General features: G+C 51.9%; 1 protein-coding gene across 4 annotated transcripts in view; it reads right to left on the reverse strand.

Moving 5' to 3' along the window:
• The window catches only part of ST8SIA5 (ST8 alpha-N-acetyl-neuraminide alpha-2,8-sialyltransferase 5), a 53,518-nt gene that overhangs the window by 14,558 nt on the left and 12,207 nt on the right, over positions 1–26,753 (reverse strand). For 3 of the 4 annotated variants that reach the window (XR_013814238.1, XM_079784979.1, XM_079784977.1), the window contains 3 exons: positions 15,069–15,161; positions 5,703–5,789; positions 2,533–2,677 (listed from right to left, as the gene is read on the reverse strand). Coding sequence is in view for 3 of the 4 variants with exons in the window: in XM_079784979.1 (XP_079641105.1) it covers positions 2,533–2,677; positions 5,703–5,789; positions 15,069–15,161 (325 nt within the window). In the remaining variant the exon portion in view is untranslated. The remainder of the gene's footprint in view (positions 1–2,532; positions 2,678–5,702; positions 5,790–15,068; positions 15,162–26,753) is intronic. The other variant, XM_079784978.1, reaches the window with a different exon arrangement.

Here is a 26,753-nt window from a genome sequence, read left to right on the forward strand (position 1 = left end):
GGGTTTCTCGCCTCGGCACTGACATGCCTTGTTGTTGGGGCTGACCTGTACACTGCAGCATCCCTGGCTTCACCCCACTAATGCCAAGAGTGCCCCCAAGTCATGACACCAAAAATGTCTCCAGGCATTGCCAAATGTCCCTAAACCGTCCCCCAGTGGAGAACCACTGGTGTCAATGAAAAGCCTACCAGTGCAGGGCCCCGGCCCAGAGGGGTCTCGGCAGGAGGACCAGGTCGTTATTGGATGGCCCGAAGGTCCCCTCCATCTCGGACAGCAGGAGGCTGCTGGGCAGCTGTCCTCCCAGCACACACCAGCTGGCCAGCCTGCAGGAGAGCGGCCCCGTCAGCACCTTGGGCTTCCGTTGGGACCAACTTCCAGGCAGGCGTCATGGAAAAATCACACAACAACAGGCTCATCGGGAATGCGGCTAAAGCTAAGGAGATGCGGCAGCGTCTGTGGGAGACTGTCCTTCCCCGTGGCCCAATCTCACTAGAGGGACAGGTGCAGGGGGCCAAGGTGGGGAAACAAGGGTATCTCATGACCAGGGGGAGGGAACTGCACTGTTCGATTTTTATCAGAGAAACAGAAAACACCAATCATCTTTGGAGAGACCATCGAAGGCTTTTTTTTATGTTGTATGTCAGTGTTTCCCAAACTTCGGTAAATCAAAAACTACCTGAGTTCCTGGGCTCCTTCCCAGAACCATGGAACCAGCATCTTCAGGGTGGAGGTAGGAGGCAAGAAGCTCTATTTTTTACAACCTCAAAGAGATATGCACTTTTAGGAAGTGTGGGAAATACTTCTGTGTTACATGCTCTAGTTCAAGGGGTCACAAAGTACAGCCCCGCCGGCCACATCTGACCTATCACCTACTTCTGCATGGCCTGCAAGCTAAAAATGGATTTTATATTTTGTAATTGTTGGAGAAAAATCCAGAGGAAAATATTTTGTGACATGTGAAAAGTATATAAACAAATGTCAGCATTTAAGAGGAACTGAAGAGCTATTGGAGCAGGGCCACACTCACTGGTATACTCACAGCCAGGCGGCTTTGTGCAAGAATGACGCAGGTGAGTAGCTGTGAGAGAGACCAGATGGCCGGCAGAGCCTAAAATATTTATTTTCTGGCCCTTTCCAAAGAACGCTTGGCGATCCCTTCTCTAATTCCTGGGCCTCAGCGGCCCATGCCCATGGCCCTCCTTGGACCCACATGTCATAACCGAGCTGTGTGTCACCCACTGGCATCACCTGTGTGAGATGCAAGTTCACCTGCTGTCAACCTCATGTTCCAGGCCTTGCAAGACCCACCTCGCCAAGACGGCTCACACCCCATGTCCTCCAGCACTGGGACCTGGGAGAGGACGTCTGGCACCTCCAGCTCCTCCCGGTGCCCCCACAATGCCCAGTCTTACCAGGACACTCTGCCTGAGTAACAGAATGCAGAGACGCCCTGGGCTCTCTTTCATTAGCACTCAGCCCAGGCCCTCAGACGTCATCCGGAAAGACCTGAACACACCCCAACCAGTTTTTCTACAAAGCGGGCTCAAGTCCAGCCCGGAGCCCAGCACTCTCCAGGAGGTGCTAAAGTCCCATGGAGCCTTCCTCCTCTCTCGGTGGAGGGAACTGATGTTTTTGCTCTTGTGCCTCCCTCGGGTGGGGGACAAATGCTTATCTTCAGGATGTCCTCTACCAGCAATGCAACAGCCTTTCCATACTCCTCCCAATGCCTGGGCCTTTCAGATGGGAGCCAGGTTTCTCTCTGTCCCCACCAACCACACTGGCCTCCAAGGGTCCCACCTGCTTCCTCACTTGAAGGTCAGTCACCATCAGAATCAGCTGAAAACGCAGGCTGAGAGTCTGAGGCAGCAGCCAGGCCAGAAGTTAGTGCATGTACCTAAGCCTCAGTGACCTGAGCAGTTCGCACACATGGATACTCCTCTGTGGTCCCCATGACCAGGGAGCCATGGTGCTGGCCCTGGATGGATGGCCACCTCCAGATCTCTTGTATGTGAAATGAAAAAATAAATGTGTATCTTCTTTAAGACTCTGATATGTTAGATTTTCTGTTATAAGCAGCCAAACCCATTCCAGTCCAAACCCCATGTTGCAGATGGGCAGACTGAGTCTTTGAAAAACAAAACGACCACCTAAGGTCATCCAATATAGGCCCCTCTTTCAGTGCGGTGCTTTGTATTGGTTGATTTCTTGTGCACACACAGCCTTCGCATGGATGTTTTTGCTCTTGTGGGGGACAAATGCTTATCTTCAGGATGTCCTCTACCAGCAATGCAACAGCCAAAATTTTATAACCACATTCTTGCCAAAAGTCACCCAAATAATAGCCGGTTGCCATTCATCATGCCAGACAGAACCCCAGAGGACATTCTACTGAGCCTCAGACCATGGCCAACCAGGGCCAGGACTGGGTGCAGAGGGCACAGCCGAGCAGTGCCAAACCACTGGGCATGGCCACAGAGGGCCCGGCTGGGTCAGTCCACTGCCCCGCCCAGACCGCCCTGCCCAAAGCAGCACCTTGGGAAACATGCGGAAGATCTCCTGGTTGATGTGGTAGATGCCGCTGGTGTCCACCTCGTACTTGAGCTTTGTCCCCAGGGGCGTGTTCTTCTGGGTGGTGAAGAGGAAGGAGGGGGCGTTGCAGCATCTGGACAGAGTGGACCTGCGTGCAGGAGACAGACCGGAGAGACTGATGACACGGGACAGAGCAGAGCTTCTTGAAGAACAGAGGCATCAGGACACAGAGGCCCTGCGGGGAGACCCGGGAGCCCCACTTTGTCTCCACTCCCCTTCCCATCGCACACCTCTGCTCATGCCACCCTTTCCATACTCCTCCCAATGCCTGGGCCTTTCGGGTGGGAGCCAGGTTTCTCCCTGTCCCCACTGACCACACTGGCCTCCAAGGGTCCCACCCACTTCCTCGTCCGCCACCTCCCTCGCCCACTTGAATGAAAGCCCCCAATGGCAGGGACCCTGCTTCTCCGGGTCCCGCATGTCAGTCACACAGGAGCTTGACAACCAGGTGCCTGCCAATTGCGGGACAAATCATTCCTCATCTGAGCTCCCATGAAGATCTGCTAAGCTTTCTGCCACTTCCTGGAAACAGGCCAATGGACGTGGAAACTGAGTCCTCGTGGAAACCTGGGATGCAGAGCCCTTCCTCAGGCCGTTGGCCCCCATATCAGACTCTAGGCAAGGCATGTTCCCTGTAAGATGGGGCCCAAAAGCCAAGACACACACAGTCAACAGAAATGTACCATTTCAATCATTTAGAAAGTGCTTTAGGAAGTGGGGGCGGGGAGAGGTCAGAAATTTAGGACGGTGAATTGATACTGGATGACTTCCTGCAGAAAGGAACCTGGCTGCCAAGCAAGTTTCCAGGAGTTCATTATTTAATTTTAAAAATAATTAAAACCTGTGGTTTTTCACTCACAAAAACACTCAAACATGAGCTCCCAGAAGGGTGGACACTGAGACGAGGTAAGCAGGCTGAAAACACCCTCGGAGGGAGAATGTGGCTGCTGAGGCCGGCCGGGGAGCCAGCCAGCCACAGAGCCTGGTTTTTCTCTTCCCTGCGGCTGGCATCCTACAGGAGGGGCATTCTCCCAGGCCTGCTGGTGAGGCCTGGTGCTGGGTCAGATCCTGGGCACACCCTTCTCCCTCAGCCCTGGCTGCAGAGGGGCCAGGCTTGACAAAGGATGCCAATTGCTACCCACTCCATCAGGGACTGTGGGCCCAGGAGGACATGCTTTCTCCTAGAGCAGCAGCAGTGGGCTGAGTCCACCTGGCCTTCTTCCCCTGGCACTGGCTCCAGGCACAGTCACATCCGGTGCCCAGGCAGCCACAGGAGGAACGGAACGCCTTCCCCATGAAGCCCGGATGATGACCATTAAAAGTGAGGAGGAACTCTCTGGAAAGTTTACACCCAAGGTCCTGGATGGAGGCTTGGCTTGCCAACCTGGTGTCAAAAACCTGGGTTCCAGTTTCTGCTCTGCTCCCACCAGCTGTGGGGCTTTGGGCAGGTCTCTTGCCCTCCCTGGGCCTCAGTTTCCTTATCTGTACAACACAGGGCTGGCTCTTCTGACCCTCTGTAATTCCATGACTCCAGGCTGCCAAAGCCAGGAAGGTTATACAGATACTTTCTATGACTTCATTCTTGCAGGGACTTCACTGGGGAGTTCAGCTGGCTACTGGCTGTGGAGAGCATTCTTTCCTGTGGAGGGCTGGGTTTCAGAATGCGACTGAGGCTTCCCCAAGGGAAGGCCAGAGGCCTGGCCAGGCAGGGGCCATGGGTCAGCATGACAAACCAGCATCTGGGCTGTTTATCTTTGTTGGTCCGGAAACTCGATCTTGTCAGCCCACTGGAGGAGACTGGCTCATACTAACCAAACTCAGGAGTGCCTGATACATAAACCAGAATGTCAATGTGGTTTACTTGGTAAGCAGTAGGCTGAGGGAAGGCCTCCATTACAGGATTCCTTTCTAGAATGCTCATGCCTGTCTTCTAGTACAGTCCTCCTACGCCCCACCACACACACACCTCACTGTACCAGATTCCTGCGAACCTGAATTGAGAGTCTTATTATTGTTCCATGAGCTTGTAATAAGAGCAAAGGGAAACAGTGACTGGCCTTGAAGGTTTTTCCTCTTAAAGCATGGCCTGACCTGATGTCATCCCCACTTCCCACACCTGAAACCACCCCCCATGCCCATCCCAGAAGGGTCTCAGTTACCCCAGAGTCTCTCCCCCACAAGCTGCTGGCTGATCCCTGCCAAAGGGCCCTACGCCTCTCTGTTTTCCTCCTGCCACATGATCTTCCTGGTGCTTATTATTGTTGTTGTTGTTGTTGTTATTATTATTATTATTATTTCTTTATATTGTGAATCCCACTGATGAGGCTTCTGTCCACTCAGCCTTGTGCATCTCCCTGAACTGGTCCCGCCACTCCCGCAGGGCTCTCGGGCCACACCCACCCTGAGGGGTTATCTGCCTGCCCAGTCCCCACAGTAATCTCTCTTTCTAAGGGTGGACTGGGCAGCACATAAAGCCCAGACCTTGGACCTCCCCCCTTCTTCCTGTACTTGGCTCAAGTTCATGTTCTACTTCTATAGTAGGCGACTCTCACAGGCTGAAGAACTTTAAGCTCCGGGAGCTTATGATCTGTAAATTTTGGTTAGAGAGCCACGAGAAAATCACCTACAGCAGCACTCAAACATTCAGTATAGGCTATAACAGCAGCCGCCAACCGGTGGTCCGTGAGGTCTGAAAGATTGGCGACCGCTGAGCTAGAAGAACTCTAGAGCTCAGAGGAGGGGCTGCTGGGCTAGAGGTGAGGAGGGGAATGGGATGGAGCCGTGGACGGTGCTTACTGTGCCCTAAGGCACAGGCCTGCTAGAGACCTCCTGAAAATCGCTTCACCTCGGTGAGTCTCAGTGAACCTCGGCTTTACTGGAGACGACACCACTGACCTTGCAGGGATGCTGCAGGGTGAGAATGTGGAGGACAGCACCCAGCAGGTGCCGCCTAAGCCTGCATGCTGAGTCAGAACCTCCCCCCTACCCAGACTCCAGAGCCCTGTCAGGACCAGCTCCAAGGGGATGCCCCGGGGCTGGGCCTTGCAGGACCGGGAGGATGTGCAGAGGAGGCAGGGAGAGGACCCCGGGCAGGACAGACGAGTCATAGGTACTTGAACTGGTTGGCTTCGGAGATGTTCATCGCCCACTTGCACATCTGCAGGCTCCTCCACCTGTCGAACAGCTCCGACTGCTTCACCCTTGGGGAGTGGAGGACAGAAGAGTCCATGAAGGGCCAGGCCGGCAGAGTGTCGTCATTCCCAAACATGCTCCCTCCTGCTCCCCACTCCGTCAAATCCTGGCTGGTCCTTTGTATTAACTGTATTCTCTCAGTTTCTGTATTCTTGATGCTCTGGCCCTGGGGGCCTTGCTAATTCCTAGAGATGGCAGACAATCTCCTGCAAGCACACCTTTCACATCACACCGACCAATCCAGAGCCCATACCTGCAACCACCTCCTTTGTCAACCCAACCAGTGGCTCACCGCCCTAATCATGCCGGGGCCAGGTCTCAGGCCACTAGGGGCAGCCCCTATGCCACAGAGCCCACAGAAAGCGTTCAGACTGGCCAGTCCTAACCCTGTCCGCCCCTCCTTGCCATTCCTCCCTGTGAGAACCACATGAAGGCTCTCACCCAGGCTTCCCCTCACCTCTTCTGCTTCCCCGGGTGGCTCTGCATGGCGAGCCGTGCCTCCTCTTTCTAGGGATCTGGGAGTATCAGAACTTCTTCCTTCACGATGTCATGTCTGTGTCTGGGTGTCTTCCCACATCTGATTTTTAAAAATCCAGGCTACATTTTAAAGCATTCTTCCTCACATGCCCACCCCCCAGGACCTGCCTGGATGCCCCAGGAACATCTACCTATAGAGGGCAAAGGAATGTCTGAGCCTCCCTCACACTGTGCTTAGCACACAGTAGGGCTCAGCACCGGGTATGCCCTGCTCACAACTTCCAGATGACACAACAGGAAGAGCTGAGAAACCAGGGACATGCTCCTTTCACCGGAACACCCATCGGCAAGGCTTTCTTGACGCTTGTCGGGCTTTGAACATCTCGGCTTGTGGTGCCTAACGTGCTCTCTGGGAAGGGAACGTCTAAATCAGGTGGGATTCGCGCTTTGACTGAAACCAGCGGAAAGCATTAGATGGTTGGACCGTCTTCCCACTGAGCGGTGCACAGACCGGAGTTTCTCAGGAATGCTGCATGGACCATAATCTCCTGCCCGCCGCAGTCCCCTCCCCGCGCCTGTACCCTGCGCTGTCTGGGGTCGCCTGGCGGTGGTGGTTCAGAAGCTGGCTGGCCTGGGCGGGGTACAGACAACAGCCCTGGAAGGTCATTCTGGTTTGCTCAAGCATGGGGAGGTGGCCAGCCCCCAGGAGCTGGGTGTTAGCAGAAAACTACTGTAACTGTGGCTCTTACTCTGGGGTCCGCTGAAGGGCTCACGGGAACCCTTGAGCCCCCTGCATCATAGTGACAATCTCACGCTTGTCCACGGGTACACATCTAGGGGAGAACTGGAAGCTTTCATCACCTTCCCAAAGGGGTCCATGATTTCTTTTTTTTACGGCAAATACTGCCCTCACCAGTTTTGCTCAGCCTGCGGACTGAAGGTCCCAGGTTTGATTCTGGTCAAGGGCACAGACCTGGGTTGCGGGCTCAATTCCAGGCCCCAGTTGGGGCACGTGCAGGAGGCAACCAATCGATGTGTTTCTCTCCCATCGATATTTCTGTCTTTCCCTTTCTCTTCCACTCTCTCTAAAAATCAATGGAAAAAATATCCTCGGGTGAGGATTTTTAAAAATAATGATAAAACAAGTAAAATAAAAAGGGCAAATATTCACTTAACCATAAGATTGAAAAAAATAAAATAAAATAAGACAGGTTCATTCTACAGAGCTGTTTCCCTGTGTTTAACTGCAGGGAGATGTAGTTGTTCCCAAACAGGGCAAGCCTCGCCTACAGGGGACACATGACAGTGGGTGGAGGGGTGGTTTCAGGAGAAGTCGGGATAGCAACAAAGTCCATGAATTTGGGAAGCAGAGTGGGACATGGGCCTCAGACCCAGTTCACACACCTGCTTGGCAGCTTTAAAGAGCTGGAAGGAGCACCCCTCTCATCCTGACCCTTCCTCTGGCTTTCCCAAACCCCCACAGCAGCTCTCATCCCTCAAGCTCCTGTGACACCAGAGGAGAAGTGTCATTGCCCAGCGGCACCCTGGCTCACACACTCATTCCCTCCCCCACTTCCTGCAACCCAGGCCCCAGAGCAGCCCCCTCTACTGCCAATGCCTCCCAGAAACACAGCCGTGGCAACACTGCAGGCCGGGGTCCCAAGTTCGACTGTTACCATCGTCTGAGCCCCATTCTCTGAGCCTCCAATGCCCTCATCATACATGGACCAAGGATGGGGCCCGAACACCCAGCCTTGAATCCTGGCTCCATCCCCAACTTGCAATGTGACCTTGGCTAAGTCATTTAATCCCTCTGAGACTCAGCTGCTTTATCTGTAAGATGGATACAGTAACCTCTGCCCTGCCCATCTCGAAGGGTGTCAGAAAGATCCAATGAGATAATGTTTGTAAAAATATTTTATAAATTGCTTTACAGATGCACAGATCATCTTTAAGATGAAGGGTTGATCCCAAACCCTTACCTCCTTTCTCCCGAGATACCACATTCCAGAAGAATAAAAAAGGTATAAGCTACCAGGTGAATAGAATAATGGGAGTGGGTGGAAGGTCTCAGTGGAAGAGAGATTTCAACAAGTGTGTGGAAGGAGAAGGGGTGACATAAGGAGTAAGGGCGCAGCCCAGGAATAGAGCCGATTTGCACAGAACATTTTAAAGGGGGTGGAGGACGGGGCAGGGACATGGTGTTAAAATGAGGATCGGTTGTGAGTCCATATCCGGAACAATCAAGCCCACCCCCACGGTGGCCAGATATTTAATGTCAAGCAGAGGAGGGAAGAGGGAATGAATCAGACTGTCAGTTCTGGCTTCTTAAAAAAAAAATTATCACTCCCAGTGAAAAGATCTGGATGTTCTAACAGCAAAAGGGCCAGCAGCAATCTTGAACACCTACCCTCCATGAAAGCTGCTCTCAGCCTCAGAGACCCTATCAGCTTAATATTGTTTAAATAGGAACAGATAACAAAGGGCCACCTGGTCAACCTGAGGAAATAGACCAAGATAAACCATCAGATAAAATGACAGAGAATTCATTTCGAAGAAATTGAAAACATTAATTCGAAAAGATATCCGCAGCCCTATGTTCATTATAGCATCATTTACAACAGCCAAGATATGGAGCAGCCTAAATGCCCATCCATAGACAAATGCATAGATGCAGTCCATATATAAATGGGGTCATACTCAGCCACAATAAGAATGAAATCTTATCATTTGTGACAACATAGATGGACCTAGAGGGTATTGTGCTAAATGAAATGAATCAGACAGGAAAAGACAGATACCATATGGTTTCACTTATATGTGGAATTTTAAAAAATGAACAAACAAAACAGTAACAAATGTATAGATTCAGAGAACAAATTGGTGGTCCACAGATGGGAGGGGGTTGGGAGGATGGGTGAAAAGGTGAAAGGGTTTAAGAAGTACAAATTGCCAGTTATTAAAATAGTCAGAGGGATGTAAAGGACAGCTTAGGGAATATAGTCAGTAACACTGTAATAACTACGCAAGGTGTCATATGGGTGTCATTAATTATGTCAGAGGGGTACGAGACTTATTGGGGTGATCATTTCATAAAGCATGTTAATGTCTGATCACTATGTTGTACACCTGAGACTAATATAATACTGCATGTCAATTGTAATTGAAAAATACATTTTAAAAGAGAAAATATTTGATTTTTTGGTATGTTATAATTATGGGCATCATTTTTCTATTTTTTGTTTTCATTATTTTTCATCATAATATAAGCCTGTGTATCTAATTAAACTGTTTCATATTAATCACTATTTGTGCCTACACACAAAAATAAATAAAATAAATAAAAATACTGTTTTTTTTAAAAAAATGATTACAGAGAGAGGCATGAAACAGAACTCCAAGAGATTCTCCTTAGTGTCCCCAGAGCTATTCAAGAAGTCACGAGGTCCTTAAAATAAGAACAGGCCACTCTGAGAACAAAGTAAGAGCTCCTGAGGGGGAAAGTTCACTAGATGAGATAGAAGATAAAGTCAAGAACTTTTCTCAGGAAGCAGAAGCAAAGGGCAGGGAGATAGCAAGAGATGAGATTAAACTATATGTGTGCTAGAGGAGCCAGTATTCAACTCTTAGATGCACTAAAAAGAGGAAACAGAGAAAAATGAAGAGGAGCAAATACAAAGAACTCTAAGAGAACACTCAAGAGTTTGGACATGAGCCCAGTTGAAGAGGTCCCAGTGGTGTGCATCCCAGGCACACCATCAGGACGTTTCAGAACGTCATGATCTGAAAAGGCAGGTCACCTCCAAAGGAACAAGTGTCATGTGCGTGTGGCCCTGGGTGCTAGCAGATGACAGAAGCTCTTCAGCAGCATTCTGGGGGGAAATGACTTCCACCTAAAATACCAACCCCACCAAACCAGCAATCAAGTATAAGGGAAGAATTAAGTCATTTAGACACAGAAGGACTCAAAAGTTTACCTCCCACCCTTCCTTTTGGGGACTTTGCTTAAAGAGGGGGTAGAAGCCAAATGAAGGAGTAAACCAAGAAAGAAGCAGCTATGGGTTCTCAGGTGAATCCGACCTAAGCAGGCAGAGAAGGAAGCCCTGGGGAGATGATGTGTGGCCTATCAGGACGCAGCCTGTCCAGGGTGAGGCAGGAGGATGAAGGGAAACCTGGGGGAATGCCTAGTTGAGGGAGAAGGGGGGTGGGGGTGGGAAATAGGGCATAATAGAGACGAGTGTTCAAGGGGGAAAAGATGACTAGAAGCTTCAGAAAAAAAGGGGAGGAGAACTGTACAAAAAGAAGATGGAATCACCATTATCTGATCTTCAAATTTTAGAATCAACCTATAGAGAAAAGCCCCCAAAAGGCTGCTATGGTTACACACAGAATGTACATGTTGGCATCCTTGACATTTTAAAGGTAAACTCATGGATGACCAAAGCCAGAGGCTGGAACTAAAACGTAGGCACAACTTTAACAGCCTCATATCACAAAGCACTGGATCAAGAGATGCTGCCAATGTTTAGTAGAAAAAGAAGCAGGTTATTGGGCAATCTATAGATAGAAGAACTACAAATAGCAACGGTCCTCACCCAGGATAGTGGGGCGGGGCTGGGTGTGGGCTAAGGGAACTGAATCCTCACTCGCCGAGGCAGGACGGGAGGGGACGCTGTGCAAACAGGGCAAGTCAGGGGACAGTGGCATGCAGTGGCGCTGGGAGGTATGGGAGCAGGTACCACAGAGACAGCCAAGAGTTGGAAGCAGCAGGGGTGGGGGTAGGGTGTGGGGCAGGGGACTGTTGCTTTTTATTATCATAAACTTTCGTATTTTTCTAGCCTGGTGATAGAGATGGCAATAATAATGAGATGATAATGGCCATCTCATTTTCCTTTTTTCCCCCCTTTTCTTTCATGACCTCCTCATTTCCACTCTGGTCACATTCACTTTTCCATCCATTCATTCACTTAACAAACGCATCCTGAGCCCATGCAGGGCCAGGCTCCAGGACTCAGAGATGCCTGGAGAACCCTGCCAGACCTGGCCCCAGCCCCTCTCCTGTCTCAGTGAGGGCCCCACCCCAGAAAGCTGGGAAGTGGCGTTAGGAGAGGGTAGCTGGTGAGGTGAGACCATCTGGGTGTGAGCACAGGCAGGAGCTGCTCTATAATAATAAAAGCGTAATATGCTAATTAGACCAGATGTCCTTCCGGACAAGCCGGGGCTACAAGGGAAGCCCAGGTCCCGGGTGCCAGAGGGAAGCTGGTGCCAGCAGCCGGGGGAAGGAAGGCCTACTCTTACACGAATTTCGTGCATCGGGCCTTTAGTTTAAAAATAAAAATAAAGAGGCCCTAGAATGACTAAATTCAACGTCGATATTTTTACAATATAGGGACAATGCTTTTTCATAACAAATCGTCACTGCGCAATTCCTCACAATCTGATATTGTCAGGAGCAAGGCCTGTCCGGGTGGGGTTTTCCGGCTCACTGACTTTCCCCACTGAGAGGAGCAATGTTGGATGAGAATCTCCCCAGATGAATCGCACAGGTCCCATCTCCTCAGACAGAACTCCAGCTGACAGCATGCGCTGAAGGGTCTCGGAGCACATCCATCCAAGCCCCTCAGCTCACAGATGAGAATTTAACCTTTTTCCCAATGACTCACAGTCTCCACCTCAAGTAGGGCCACAGCTCTGGGCTGGAGCAAAGCACGCAGGTGCCCAGGGGGTCAGAACTACTCAGATCGGAGGCCGGGCTCTGGGCTCTCGGATTTCAGCCCCAGAAGGCCCACTGACCCCCAGCTTGAGGACTCGGGAAAAGAAGCATGAGGCTCCCGTCTCCCCAACATCCTGCCATGCTGATGCCCTATGAACAGCCCCAGCCTCTCCTCTCCTCTCAGACCTCCAGTGCCCACTCCCAGGGCCTGGGGACCACAGGACGGCAGCTGCCATGGAGACCCAGGGTGGTGCAAGGGCCAGAGGGCCCCAGCTGGGATAGTTCTTCAGTTCAGGAGCCCAGAGGCAGAGATGAGAACTAATGCCAACCATGCAGAGGACCCAAGGCCACCAACACGACAAGGGACAGGGTGGGCACAGATCACGGGGAAATACGAAGCTCCCCTTCGCACCCCACAACATTTGTGATTCAGGCTTGAAACCAAGGACCCAGGCAATTTCTAAGTTAGTCCCTGAATGGAAGGTGTGATAGGATTACTAGGAGCTGAGTAATATCTCCCCCAAAATTCATATGTTGAAGCCCTAACCCCCAACATCTCAAAACGTGACCGTCTTTCTGGGATAGAGTCTTTGGAGAGGTGGTTAAGTTAAAATGGCATCCCTAGTGGGCCCTCATCCGCTGTGACTGGTGTCCTCATTAGAGGAAATCAGGACACAGGCACCCAGAGGGACGACCGTGTGAAGACAGGGAAGGCAGCCATCGCAAAGCCACAGAGAGACCCAGCCCTCCTGGCACCGCCCTCTGACTCCAGCCCACAGAACTTGGAGAAAAGAAAGCTCTGGTGTTGAAGCCCCCAGCCTGTGGTCCCTTGTGATGGGAGCCCAACAAGCCAGCACAGGGACAAACACCAGCATATAAACAATATGCGGGTGGAGGAATGGGAAGCCACGCAGAGGGAAGGCAAGTATATGGGGTCCCTCAGGCCGTCCTGTGCAGACCTTGAAGCAACTGTGGAGAAACTGTCTGTTTTTCATAATTTAAAAAAAAATGGCTGACTTGCCCTTTGAAACGGTACGGAGTGCTCTCCACGAGGGCCCTGGGTTTGCACAGTGCGGCACGGGCAGGCCTGCAGTCTCTGAATTTGGGGAAAAGATAAAGGCTCTCTCTCTGCTTATGAGCTTATGGATGTGGCTCCTAACCGAGGTCCGGGCACCCATCTTCGCCACTAAATCCCCACTCCTCGGTGGAATGTATCCAACACCAATCACATCCTACCCACCCACCCCCCCCACCTGCTTCCAATCCTTCCCAGTGCCCTTTGATAACGACAAAACTAAATCCCGCCCCTCTAGCAGCCTTGCTTCTGTTTCCCCCTCTCCTGCTGGCATTCAAGCTGCCCTGACCCCGCACAGCCTGGGACACAGCGGGCTCCTTCCTGGCACAGGGCCTTTGCACAAACTGTTCCCTCGGTCAGGAATCCTCTTGGCCTAGTTAACTCCTATCACCCTTCACACCATCGCTTCCTCAAAGAAGCCTGGCCTGACTACCCCTCCCCCCAGCCCAGGTCCAGTTCCCTGTCACCCTCATCTCCCTCAGGTAATCAGTTATTACTGATCGCTTCCCTGCTGGGCTGGGAGCTCCTGGGGGCAGGCGCCGTGGTGTGTGCTCAGCCCAGGGCTGGGTGGGGTTGGTGGGAGGGTGAGCCGCTCACATGATCCTCTCTAGAGAGGGCATACAGCCCCTGGGTTAGTACGGAGACCATGAGCGACACAGCTAATCCCAGCTGGACATTTGCTCTTATCTTGGACATTTCCTGCAGCTACTAAGCTTACGGAGTCTGAATGACAGCCCAGAAAAGCTGTTGCTGCTGCTGCTGGTTCCAGAGAGGAAGGAAGGAAGGGAGAGAAGGAAAGGGAAGAAGAAATGAACACTGAGCACCTACTATGTGTGCTACTATGTATGTGGACTGCTGGGTTACTATTTTCACATATGTTAATTCAACTAGTCTTTATAGCAACCCTGAAAAGCGAGGTGAGAGTGTCCCCATTTTTATAGGTAAGAGAAGGCTCAGAGAGGTTAAGTCATTTGTATGAAGATGCAGAGCTGGTAAAGCCCAGCGTCGGCTTTGGAGCCCAGGTCTGCCTGAACCCAAGGCTCACGTTCTTTCTATGACCCACACTCCCCGGAGACCAGGTCAAAGGGCTAAAGCAGCGATGGCTCCTGCCTGTGGGCCATGGACTGCAGTGCAGGGATCGTGTCCGGGGCCCATGAGCCCACTGGAGCGCCCAGCACTGCCGGCCTCAACAAACTGCACTTCTTCCATATCCAGACATAACTGTTTAAAAATCAACATACATCCTGTCCTGATGAACACAGCACCCAGTCCTCTGAATGGTTTACCAAATTCATGGCAGTCACGGGAGGGAAAGCCAGGGCAGGCCGACGCGCTAAAATGTTCAGCATGTAACACACTTTTTCTCACATGGGCTGTAACAGAGCCATGGTGATCTATTGCTGAGGGGGAGGAGAGAGCACGGGTCTTTTGCCATTTATTAAAAAAAGAAAGAAAGAGTGAAAAATACCTGTACGTAGATGCTGGGTTTTGTGTAGACTTTCTGGGAGGATGCAGGGGACACAGGGGTGGCCTCTTACCTCTGAAGAGAACTGGGGGGCTGTGGGCAAGGGACTGTGGGCAGGGGACTTTTCGCTGTTTACCTTTTTGTAAAATTTTAACGAATATAAAATGTTTAAAAGACCATAGCAGGAAGGTGATGCTTAGCCCTCGCACACAGGACTACATTTCAGGTAAGACGCTCCCGGGCCCTGTTCGATTTCTATACCCGAGGAGCCGGTGATGATAATCTCGGAGACCGGTAACTGAGCCGGGACTGAAAGGCCAAGTCAACAGAGGTGACCTAGCAAACTTGGGCTTTTTTCACAAAACACAATCATCCCTGTGTGCGGCCCTTGGGGCTCTCCCCATGCCAGGGCCCTGGGAAGTAGACCTAATGCTTGTTCTGTCTGATCCACCGAGGTTCCTACTGTATTTCCTTCTGCCCAAATCCCCACCTGCCCCCTGGCCCTGCCCCACTCCCACGTGCACCACGCACCCACCACGCAGCCCGGCCACACTCACATGGACAGCACCTTCACCTCCAAGATCTCGTTCCTCAGCTCCAGGCATCTTGTGGAGTTATATTCTAAAGGGCCCTCGTAAAATTCAAAGTACCTGGGAACCAACAGGGACAGAGGTTACTATGCAGAGAAGCCGGCCTGACTTTCAGGGACCCTTGTTGGGGGTCGAGGGGAGTCTGCCCTTGTCAAATAAATAGAGCAAACCAGTCCCACCCAGCAGATGAGCTGGTGGAAGGCTCCAGGACGGCTGGGGCCTCTGGCTTGATCACTGAGCGTAAGCGTTTATGGGAGTATGACCCCACTTCAGCAAATGATGACATTCAGAAGCAAGTGGTTCCAAGTTGGTGGCTGGAAAGGGAACTTGCTCTGGCTCTTCCTGTGATCAGTCACTGGAGGAGACAGCACTGGGCCGGGCGGCAAGGTGGCTGCCTTCAGCCAGCCCTGCCCCCTCATCCTCCTCTTGGGAAAGTGTTACACAGCGACAGCCACGAGCATAGCTGAGATCCACCGCTTTTCTTCTGTACAAGCATTTCCATCTCCGTTAGCTCACTTGATTCCCATGCTCACGCAGTGACTAGGTGAGAGTGACATTTCTTTCTCCCCATTTGGCAGCTGGGAAAACTGAGGCTAAACAGATGGAGCCCCAGGTCCCACTGTCAGTGTGGGGCACGGCCAGGCTTGGTCTAGATCCCACTGCAGAGGAGCCCAAGCCCCTCCAACACCAGCCGGCTCCAGGCATGCCAGAGCCACCTCAGGGGCCCTTCAGCAGCTTCATGCAGAATCACAAATCCCATTTCAGCCAATGCTTGCCGAGTCCTTACCACGGGCCCAGCACTTGACAAGGAGGCATCCACTTTGATCTTTATAACCAGCCCACAAGGAAAGTGATGCCATTTGTATGGACAGGCTCTAGGATTTAACTCACTTGCCCAGAGCTGCACCATGAGCCTCAAGGCTGCTCCTGTCCACTCACCTACAAGGACACCTGGTGTCCCACGGGCACTGCCGAGGATCCCTTTAAGGCCTCCCCTTCTCACACACTGGAAGGAAGTGCATCACCCGACTGGGGGTGGGGAGGGATGAATTGAGGGGGAGGTTCCCTTGAAGATAAAGCATAGTGGTTCACTGCTGGGCTCGACCAAGGAGGCAGGTGGGGCCTCCCGGGCAGAGGCCAGGTGACCCTCTCCTCGTGGCCTCGGTCTGGAGGTTGCGCAGAAGAGACCGGGCAGATTAAGCTGGGAGGCTGGGCGCATGACAGCCTCAGCTCCTCAGAAGAGAAGCCTGCAGGGTCAAGCCACTCTAAATGTGGGGGCAGTGACCTGGCAGTAGGGAGCCCTGGAGAATCAGAAGCGGGAGAGGTGCCCCAGGGCTGCTCCAGGGCCCTGCAATCCATGAGCAAGGACTTAAAACACAGGCATTCCTCAGGCATTTCCCAGAAACCTGTCGGCAGTTTGTGCTTGTGTTCTCACGTGTCCACCTTACATGTGCAAACTTATGTACGGCTGCTTAAGAAATACTACATCGTTTTACCCAGTAAGTTGGTGTCTTTTTTAAATATGTGTATGCTAAACAGCTTTTAATTTCATATCTAATACTTTAAAACATATTCTGTTTATAAATATGTGTTATTTTTAATTTTAATAAAACAACAGTTAATTTTAAAGCATAACTATATATTTAAATATTTTAAAATATTAGAACAAAATATTTTTAACATAACTTTTAAATATAATTTCATAGGTAATTTAAAAATATATTCATAAGCCCTGCCTGGTTTGGCTCAGTGGAGAGAGCCTTGGCCTGTGGACCCAAGGGTCCTAGGTTCAATTCTGGTCAAGGGCACATGCCTGGTTTGCGTGCTCGGTTCAACATGCAGGAGGCAGCCAATCAATGATTCCCTCTCATCATTGATGTTTCTATCTCTCTCTTCTTCTCCCTTCCTCTCTGACGTAAATAAAAATATAAATATATATTCATAAATATGTTCTTAATAATTTTAATATAGCAATAGTTAATTTGACAGTACTATAATTATATATTTAAGTAATTTAAAATTATATTTCAAAATATGAAAATATTTCATACAACAAATTGGCTCCTATTTATAAAATAAGTTGTCTCCTTGTTCTTTTATCATAAAAGAATTTAAGTAGAGTTAATAAGATTAGGCATTTGGGATCCCCAACATATCACACTCACTTTTTTCTCTGTTTCCCTCATGTTTTTTAACTCCCTCCTCTGTTGTTCTCACCCAGCAAATTCATATTAATACTTCAGTACCCACTTTAAATGCACCTACTTCTGGGAAGACTTCCTGACCATTACCTCCATGGTCCTCTGTACACTGTCTTTTCATTAGAGCAAATAACATTGTATTGAAATAGTCTATTTATATATCCATTTCCCTTCCAAACTGTAAGCATGGGAACTGTCTTTGTTATCTCTGTACCTTCTGTAGTACAGAGGCAGGAAAGCTAAGAACTATATTTCCCAGACTCCCTTGCAGCTAGGTTCTGGATGAAGTTGAAGTTCAACCATTCAGAAGCACTTGCTCGAGACTGTTATTGGAGAAGAATGACAAGCCTCAAAGCATTGTTTTGCTGGTGCAGAATGTGGCCGAGGTGGCATGGTTCTTGGAAACTGTAGTGGTGGCAGCACTTTCACGATTATATCAGAGGCCGCAGCTTTCACAGTGGCCTCATTTCACAGTGTAATTAGGGGAGGCATTTCTGGAAGCTCTGTCTGGTGTCTGTCTATGGAACTAGTTGGACCCTTGATAAATCCTTTTCTGTTTGAATTGGTTAAAAAGGATCCTGTTATCTGTAATTAAGAACAAGGAAGAGGTCAGCCTGGGGCCACAAAAAAAGTCCATGACCTTGGCTTTAATTCATGTGGTTTTCCAGTCACACAACACAAAGTGGGGTCTGGTATCTGATTACAAAGATCATCATTCGCAACCAGAGCCAGTGGCACCAAGCCCTTTGGAATCCACTGGGTCATCCAAAGCCATGATCTCAGGCTGCTACCAGAAAAGCTCCCTATTCAAATGATGCAGGAGGTCGTTAGGAGGACAGAGATGGGAAAGCTGTGGGCATATCTTGGATATGCCTCTACACCAGCTGTGTGACTTTGGGTAAATCACTTCCCCGCTCTGGGCTTCTGCTTCCTCCTCCTTAAAACAATCTGTTTGAACTAGGTGATATCTAAAGGCCCATCCAGCACTAAAATTCAATACCAAGCTTCCCCAGAACTCCCCACTCACTAACCAAGGCAGATCGATACTGTGAATTAATGGTCCACACACAGGAGGAAGTTAAAACCAATCAGCCCCCGCCCTTCGATCAGCTAGCCCCTCCATTGCCTCCACGAGACTGTCCCTGCCTTACCTCCATCAGCCTCCATTTGGCTTCCTTTTCTCCTGAATCCCCAACATCACTCATAAGAAACTAGACAGTACAATGATCCCAAATGGTCAACCTATGAACCAGGAGGTCACGGTTCAATTCCCAGTCAGGGCACATGCCTGAGTTGCGGGTTCAGTCCCCAGTATGGGGGGGTGCAGGAGGCAACTGGTCAATGATTCTCTCTCATCATTGATGTTTCTCTCTCCCTCTCCCTCTCCCTTCCTTTCTGAAAGCAATAAAAATATATATATATATATATTTTTTAAGTGTAGCACATACTATGTAACAGGGTTTAGACAAGATATTGATGATAATTTCAGGGAAAATAGTAGCAAGTGCCAGGAACACAGGAAGTACCCAATAAATATTCACTCCCTTTCCCCCCTTTTCCTGCTATTAAAGGACAAGAACTGAGGGTGGATGCCCAGGGAGTCAGACACTTGCTTCCAGCCCCTCAGCTGGTGGATGGCAGAGCTGAGTCAGAGATGAATAACCCAGGAAGTGTCTCCACCGTCTGCTGCTATTAGTAACCCTCTCTTCTGCCCCTGTGAATAAAGCCCACACTGAGTTCTGCGTGGACGTGGGGACGTCCTTGATCACCCATCTCTGCCGCAGATTCCAAGACAAACTGTGTTTCTGATGCTTTGACATTGGGACATGCTGACTCTGGAGAGACTGCCCCTCCCAGGGCTTGCCTAGAGGTTCCTTGAGATAATAAAGGACTGACTCAAGCTTCCCCTTAACCTGTGAACACACCCTTCACATGCACACCCACCAATACTGAGCTTACACCCCACCCGCACCAACTTCTCTCACACTCAGGGCTACTATTCCAGGTGCCGGAAGACACCCCGGGTGGTACCTAAGTCAAAATCAAAACTGCTCCAATGCCTGGGTCTAAAGCCTCCAGTGTTCCCATCTGGAAAATGGAACTAATAGTCCTTGCTTCCTTCTCCATCCTACCTGGGCTTTCCTTTGGCGGGGAGGGAGAGCTCTACTGCTCCATCAGTCTCTAAAGACAACTGACCTGAGGAAATAAAATTGCCAGAAGCACGGCCACGCTAACCACCTCTAGTCTGCTTCTGACGACGCCCAAGGACTGCATTCTGGAGGGGGCCGTGGAAATCCCTGTTTGGTCTGGATATAGCCCATTATGCAGACATCAAAAATGAGGCTTCCATTTTTTTGGTGTAATGACATAGGAAGAGGCTCACATGATAACACTGAGTGGAAAATGCAAGTTATAAAACTGTGGTTTTATAAAAAGAATTACATATACATATGTGAATGCATGGGAAAGCAGGGGGGCTGTAACAAAACATTAATAGTGGGTGTCTCCAAGTGGTTTTAAAAAATACTTTTCTGGCCCTGGCTGGTTTAGCTCAGTGGATAGATCATTGGCCTGCAGACTGAAGGGTCCCAGGTTTGATTCCTGGGCACATGGGCTGCAGGCTTAGTCCCCCATAGGGGGCATGCACAAGGCAGCCGATCAATGATTCTCTCTCATCATTGATGCTTCTATCTCTCCCTCTCCCTTCCTCTCTGAAATCAATAAAAAATATATATATTTAAAAATGCTTTTAAAAAGACTTTTCTGTAATGGGGTTATGACTCCTTTATTATTGGGAAGCACTAGTAAATGCCCTTTTCTTTTTAAGTCCTAGATCTCCCTTGAAATTGCTCTAGCTTCCCCTTAACCTGCTAGAAGACTGGGAGAAGCAGTTTCTCTAACCTTCTTAACACCATCAGCCTCTCAAGGTGAGTTTGTCACTGTCTCTTCTTTCAATTCTAGAAAGACGATCTCTATGCAGCTCAAAGGGGAGGGGGCCCTGGCATCCCATTCGGGCACCTCACTGGTATAAATAGTTCCCGCCGGCCAGATCAGGAGCCCAGCTCGTCTCAGATGCCACTTGGCTTCCGGCAGCCAAGTCTGATGCTGGTGCCAGGCTGCATCCGTCCTGCGCCCTGTCTCTGTGCCCTAGGGACTGTGACGGGCAAGGCTGGACGGGCCTGGCTGCCTGGCCAACCACTGAGGGCCTCCACTAAGTGAGGGGACAAATGCCGAAGGCCAAGGGCAGAAGTAGCCTTGGTGGTCCTGACACGATTTCCCCTCCTCCCACCCAGACGTGGGCTCCAGCTTTACAGGCTGAGGAGGCCTCATGTCAGCAGGGCCAGGGCCTGGTGTGCAGATAGTCCGACAGCCTTTCCCTGCGAGCCTGTCCCACAGGCTCCCCTGTTGGCCTGATTCCCCCTCCAGAGCTTCCTCAGGACCATGGGGTCTTCCTTGGGGGCCACAGTACTTTGAGCCCAGCAACTACTGGCTGGTACAGGACGAGGCCCCTGAATTCAACTTCCTATCTCACACTCCCTTCCTCCCCAGACGCTGACCTTCAGGGAACCAAAGCCCAGGGAAGGTGGCTGTGCTGAGCAGGAGCACCCCTGTTAGGCCTCCTCCAGCCCCCGGAGCAGGGCAGTGGCCCCAGCTCAGCAGTCTACACCCCAGGCCCCGTCAGCCTGGGGCAGAGTCTCCAGGAACCACAGAGTCGTTTGTTGATTCCACACTGGGTAAAAAACCCGCGTGGGCATGGCACCTCTACAAATTAGGAAAAAGCACCTTTTTCTCCCGGTGAATTAAGCCATATGCCAGGCACACGGCTTGTCACGTGAGGGCCAGGGGGGTTTCAGCCGCACCTGCCCCCTTGGCTAGTGTTTTTACACAGAGCCCACCCTGCACATCTGTATGTGGCAGCCTGATGCTACACTCTAATCTTGTCTTGTTTAACCCTCCCAACTGCCCTATAAGGCAGGCATTATTTCTCCATTTTATACCCAAGACTCAGACTGCAAGGGGTAAAGGAACTTGTCCGCAGGCATTGTTAGTAATTGGTGGCACTAGAAAGGGAACCCCAGGCTTCCAAGAGCCCAGAACCCAAGTTCTGACTCTGATAAGCCACGGCCGGGTCACTGGGGTTTTCCCAGTAAGCAGCCTCCTCCCTCGCCGCCCCCCAAGGCCCACAGCCCCCTTCGGTGAGCTCTGTGCTATTTCTAGGGCCAGAACAGCTGCCGGCTCCAGACAGCACACCACCCGTCAGAGCAAACGCACAGAAATCAGTCTGAAAACTACAGCCTGACAACACAAAGGACTGAGTGTCTTCCCACACAGGCGCAGAGGGAGGCACGAGGGCTCGGCTACTGACAACGGCAGATCACAGCTCCCGGTGGTGGAGAGACCGGCTCGGCCCCCTGCCTGGACCATGGCCCTGTCTGAGCCACGGTTTCCTCATCTGTCCACAGGGATCCCTGGGCTGTTTGGAGATATGAGAACTGAAAGCTAAAGAGCCTGATGTTGTGAGTGCAACCCGTGTTAGTCTTGTGACTGATCTGCTCCCAGCATGGGCCTCGCTGAAGTGTCATCCCTGGCCTGGGGTGGGAGCTGGGGGTCAGGGCAGAGCCCAATGTGACACTCCTCCCTACCCCAACCAGCAGTTCTGCAGGGCCTCAAGTCACGTGTCTAGCACATTCCTGCAAGAGCACATATTTGGGGGCCTTGTTTTGGGCCCAGGTCAGGGAGCCCCGATAAGCTCCCCTTGTAAAATTCAGCTCACCAGCCATGGGCCTCCGGGTGTCGAAAGTCAATTTGGTTCCCTTCCTCATGCACATCGTCCGACTGCTCCTGGGCTTCCCCACCGTGCCCCGGGCGCCCACGCCAAGAGCTGCATCCCAGTGGCCTCTTTTCTTTTTTTAAAAAAGTATAGTTGTATTGATTTCAGAGAGGAAGGGAGAGGGAGGGAGAGCTAGAAACATCAGTGATGAGAGAGAATCACTGATTGGCTGCTTCCTGCACACCCCACCACTAAGGATCAAGCCCGCAACCCAGGCATGTGCCCAGTCCGGGAATCGAACTGTGACCTCCTGGTTCATAGTTTGACGCTCAACCACTGAGCCACACTGGCTGGGCCCAGTGGCCTCTTCTTGGTTCATCGCTCACTTCAGGCCTCTTCTCCATGCAGTGCCAGCGCCCTGATCTGGTCTTCTTTCTCCCTGATTAGTCTCAGTCTCTTCCTCGCTGTGTCTGCCCAGTTGCTACAGAGCAGAGGCCAGCCTTGGGCAGCCTTCCCCGCCCTCCGGCATGGCGTTGCTGAAGGGGGTGCGGGCTGTGCGCGGCCACATGAAGTGGAAGATGGGGACAGCCCCCTAAGCTGGTTATGGGGTGGGTGCTTGGTCCTCCCAGCCCGACCCCGACCCTTTTTCTTTCCATTCTTACTCCATTCTGTGGCCTCTGCCTTTGCTAAGTGTGTCAGGGCACTAACAGCCCTGCCCGCACAGTCAGCCTCCTCCCTGTGTCAGGGCGCCCACAGCCCTGCCCGCACAGTCAGCCTCCTCCCTGTGTCAGGGCGCCCACAGCCCTGCCTGCACAGTCAGCCTCCTCCCTGTGTCAGGGCGCCCACAGCCCTGCCCGCACAGTCAGCCTCCTCCCTGTGTCAGGGCGCCCACAGCCCTGCCCGCACAGTCAGCCTCCTCCCTGTGTCAGGGCGCCCACAGCCCTGCCCGCACAGTCAGCCTCCTCCCTGTGTCAGGGCGCCCACAGCCCTGCCCGCACAGTCAGCCTCCTCCCTGTGTCGGGCGCCCACAGCCCTGCCCGCACAGTCAGCCTCCTCCCTGTGTCAGGGCGCCCACAGCCCTGCCCGCACAGTCAGCCTCCTCCCTGTGTCAGGGCGCCCACAGCCCTGCCCGCACAGTCAGCCTCCTCCCTGTGTCAGGGCGCCCACAGCCCTGCCCGCACAGTCAGCCTCCTCCATGTCTCAGACCCCGAGGCCCACGCCAGGTGCCCGGGAGGGAAGGGGAAGCTGTGCCAATTTTGTTTGGTTTTTCCAGCACCCAGCCCAGAACACTGCCAAACCCGAGCCTCCGAATTCTTCCCAGCTGGATGGAGCCCAAGAGCGCTGTCCCTTTATTTACGTATTTATTTTTGTCCTTCCGCAGCAGTGAAATTGACCAGAAGGCCTTAGGCTAAGCCAGGCTGCACCACAGTGCCGGCGCGCAGACCCTCTGCTGCCTGGCCCCCCACAGCTGTCACCACATCATAGTTCTTTCCTTTGGGGTGACCTTGCCACTGAGGGCTCCTCTTTGAAAGGCAGAAATCCCAGGAGCGTTTTTGGGGGGTAATAATCAGGAAATAGTAAGCACAGGGACTGGGGTAGAGGGTAACACACAGAAGATAAAAAGTGGGAAAGAGAATAAAGAACATTATAACCTGATGAACAAAAAGATAGAGGCAGAGGCAGTAAAGCACCGAACAGACTGTCAAATTACAGCGGGAAGGCTGGGGGGGGGGGGGGGGGGAATAGATCAACCGAAGGACTTGTATGCATGCAGATAAGCACAACCAATGGACACAAGACACTGAGGGGGTGGGATGAGGGCATGCGACAGGGGGTAGGGGAGGGGGGGGAAGGTCAATGGGGGAAAAAAGGAGATATATGTACTAATATATGTAATATTTTAAACAATAAAAATATTTTAAAAATAAAATAAAATCAATAAAAACATACCAAAATAAAAAAAAAAGTGGGAAAGAGGAGAGGGGAGACAGGAGGCCCTACAGATCACCTTGCCTGTAGCACCAAGGACAGCAGTCATTATGGGAAGGGAATATGTACGTAATTACCTACCTGAGTCACTATGGCATTTTATTACAGTCTAACAGCCGGGAGACGAGGACAGGACTATACAAGATGGAGGACTTGGGAAGAAAGGTAAGGGGAGCCACCCAACCCTGCGTGACCTGCCCGCAGCCCAGAAGGGAGGATCCCTCCGTCCAGCATGGCCCATCAGTGCTGGGGCCCCAGAGTCGCACTGGACGGGGCGAGTTCCAGCTCCTCCACCCCGCACCTGGAAGTGGTGACTCAGTTTCCTCATCTGTAAAGGGGGCAATGACAGCAGCCGCCCTCAAGGTCTGAGGGTGAGGATTAAATGCAGTAAGAAGCCTGGCACACAGCCCCCAGTAGTGCTTGGCCACGGGCACCGCCTGTGGAGGTCCAAGCCAAGTCTCACCCCTCCACGGAAGCGCCTCCGACTTCCACTCTGAGCTCTGGGAGCACTCGCCATCTGGCCCACACAACTTATTGCCTCATTATATACTGTCTGGAAACAATTAGGGAACAATTCAACACGGCATAATAAAGTGCTGAACTGAATTCCACCACCTTCCTTCCTGCTCCGAAATACGACTATTCCAAACCCCATATTGGGCAGTGCACGCTAGACACACACACAGACAGATCTCAGCCGAGAGGACTCCGGCCCAAGGACCCAACCCTCAGCTTGGGGCTTGCTCTTTTCTCCTGTGGCCGTGCTACCCTCCCACCGGGAAGCCCCTGGCCCCCGACTTGCAGCCCAGCTGCACGGGGAGAATGCTGCCCCAGGAGCAGGCAGCTTAGGTGAGTGGCAGCGTGGCCAGCTCTGCTCCGGGACCCAGGGGGAAGTGCCCCTGAAGCTGCCTTTGCACACCGCCTCGTGCCCTCCTACCCCAGACCAGGATGCCCGAGGCTGTGCAGAGCCTGGGAGAAGCGGCCGCTGAGGCCAGCCAGCGAGGCCACTTGTGGGCTGGTCTAAAGATAGAGGGCCCAGGGTCCAGCCCAGCTCTCTGGGGCGGGGGTAGAGGGGGCGCCTCGGGGTTAGAGGGATGCCTGAGCAAATGCAGAAGGGTTTATGCAAACTGGAGGAGCGTTCTCCGTGTGGGTAATGATAGAAATAGCCCTCTGCGCAGACACATCTCACAGGACGTCCAATTAAAGGGCTATCAGGGAAGGCTTCAGGGAGGAGGTGGGGCAGGAAGTGGAAACTGCAGGGAGGACAGGACTTGGATGGGGAGCAGGGTGCAGCTGGCAGACGCTGAGTAAAGCCCTTCGTGCTGTGGCTCTGGGCCAGGCTGAGTTCGTGCCTGGGGGGCTCCTGCCTCGGCGGCCCTCAGCCCCTGTGACTGGGGGGTCTTCTCCCTGGGATGTCCTGAGGCAGGGGCGCAGCGCTGCCGGCCCGGCAGGACCAAGTCCACAAGGACACTGCTGCCTCCCGCCACCCTCTGAGTGGTCACTGGCCAGGTCAGAGGGGTCAAAGCACTCAGCTGGCCCGGGAGGACAATGCTGCCTTCCTTCTCCTCCTCCTCCCCGTCAACCTTTCCCAAACTTGGGAAGCTCTGAGGGGGGTATCTGGGAGGGTTTCTCTGTCAGTTACTGCAGGAGTACATAATCTGCCTTCGTGCCTTCTCTCCTTATACAGCCCCCGCCCCCACCTCAGTCTCCCTCTCCCACCCTGCCACGCAGAACTCAGGCCACCCTACTACCCGCGCTTCTCAAGAGAACATCATCCTCTGGCCATTCCAAACTGTGAATGGGTCTGTGATTTCCAAGTGTATTCCCTGTCCGGGGATTAATGTTCAAAGACTGTGCCAGGAGAGGACAGGGTTTAATCCAAAGGACTAAATCTCTAAGGGAGAATTCAGGGACAGGGACATTGAAGTCTGCTTTCTTATCAATGGCCTTTACCAAGCCCCTGCCTAATTCCTTCTTCTACTCAAGTAACATGTACTGAGCACCTACTGCGTGGCCGGTGCTGAGAACTCAAAGATGGAGAGGCACAACAGTGGGGAGACGGAAACATCAGCACCTAACGTGAGAACTGCCCGGGAGCTTCCTGCTTCTTCAAAGCGCCCACTTGAATAGAAGCACTTGCTAATTAAAATGTATTCCTATCTGCTCATTAAAGCAGTTCCCCTAAGGCACTTATTGGACAACACGTTTAGACTTAAACTTGAAATTAGTAAAGCTAAATGTCAATGTATGTCTTATAACTCACTCACTTCCCAGTGCGGCCTGGACTCTCCCCAGCTCATGTCCAACGAGAACCCCTGACCAGCGCCTTCACGAGCACTCTCTCGCCTGCGCTTCCTCTGTGATCCCTGGGACATGCTCCTTCTTCCCGTGGTCACTGGGTGAGTTTACGACTTGTGAGTCATTTGCTTTTCTGCCCCTCTTTATCTGCTGGTTATATATATGGTGCCTTCTGACTTCCCTTCCAACCCTGTACCACACTTCAACACACCACACAACTACACAGAACAAAACACAGCAGGTGCTGAGTTCCTCGGTGGGCGAAGGGTACCACCGCCTGGTCACACACGCCAGGCACGTGCCCCGGGATGGCGCACTCCGCTCTGCAGGGCCCTCGCCAGGGCGCCCCGGTTCCGTCCTCCCCCACGCCCTGCCAACCTGGTGCCAGGCGCT

Source organism: Cnephaeus nilssonii (assembly GCF_951640355.1).
Source record: "Cnephaeus nilssonii genome assembly, chromosome: 11".
Taxonomy (NCBI): Eukaryota; Metazoa; Chordata; class Mammalia; order Chiroptera; family Vespertilionidae; genus Cnephaeus; species Cnephaeus nilssonii.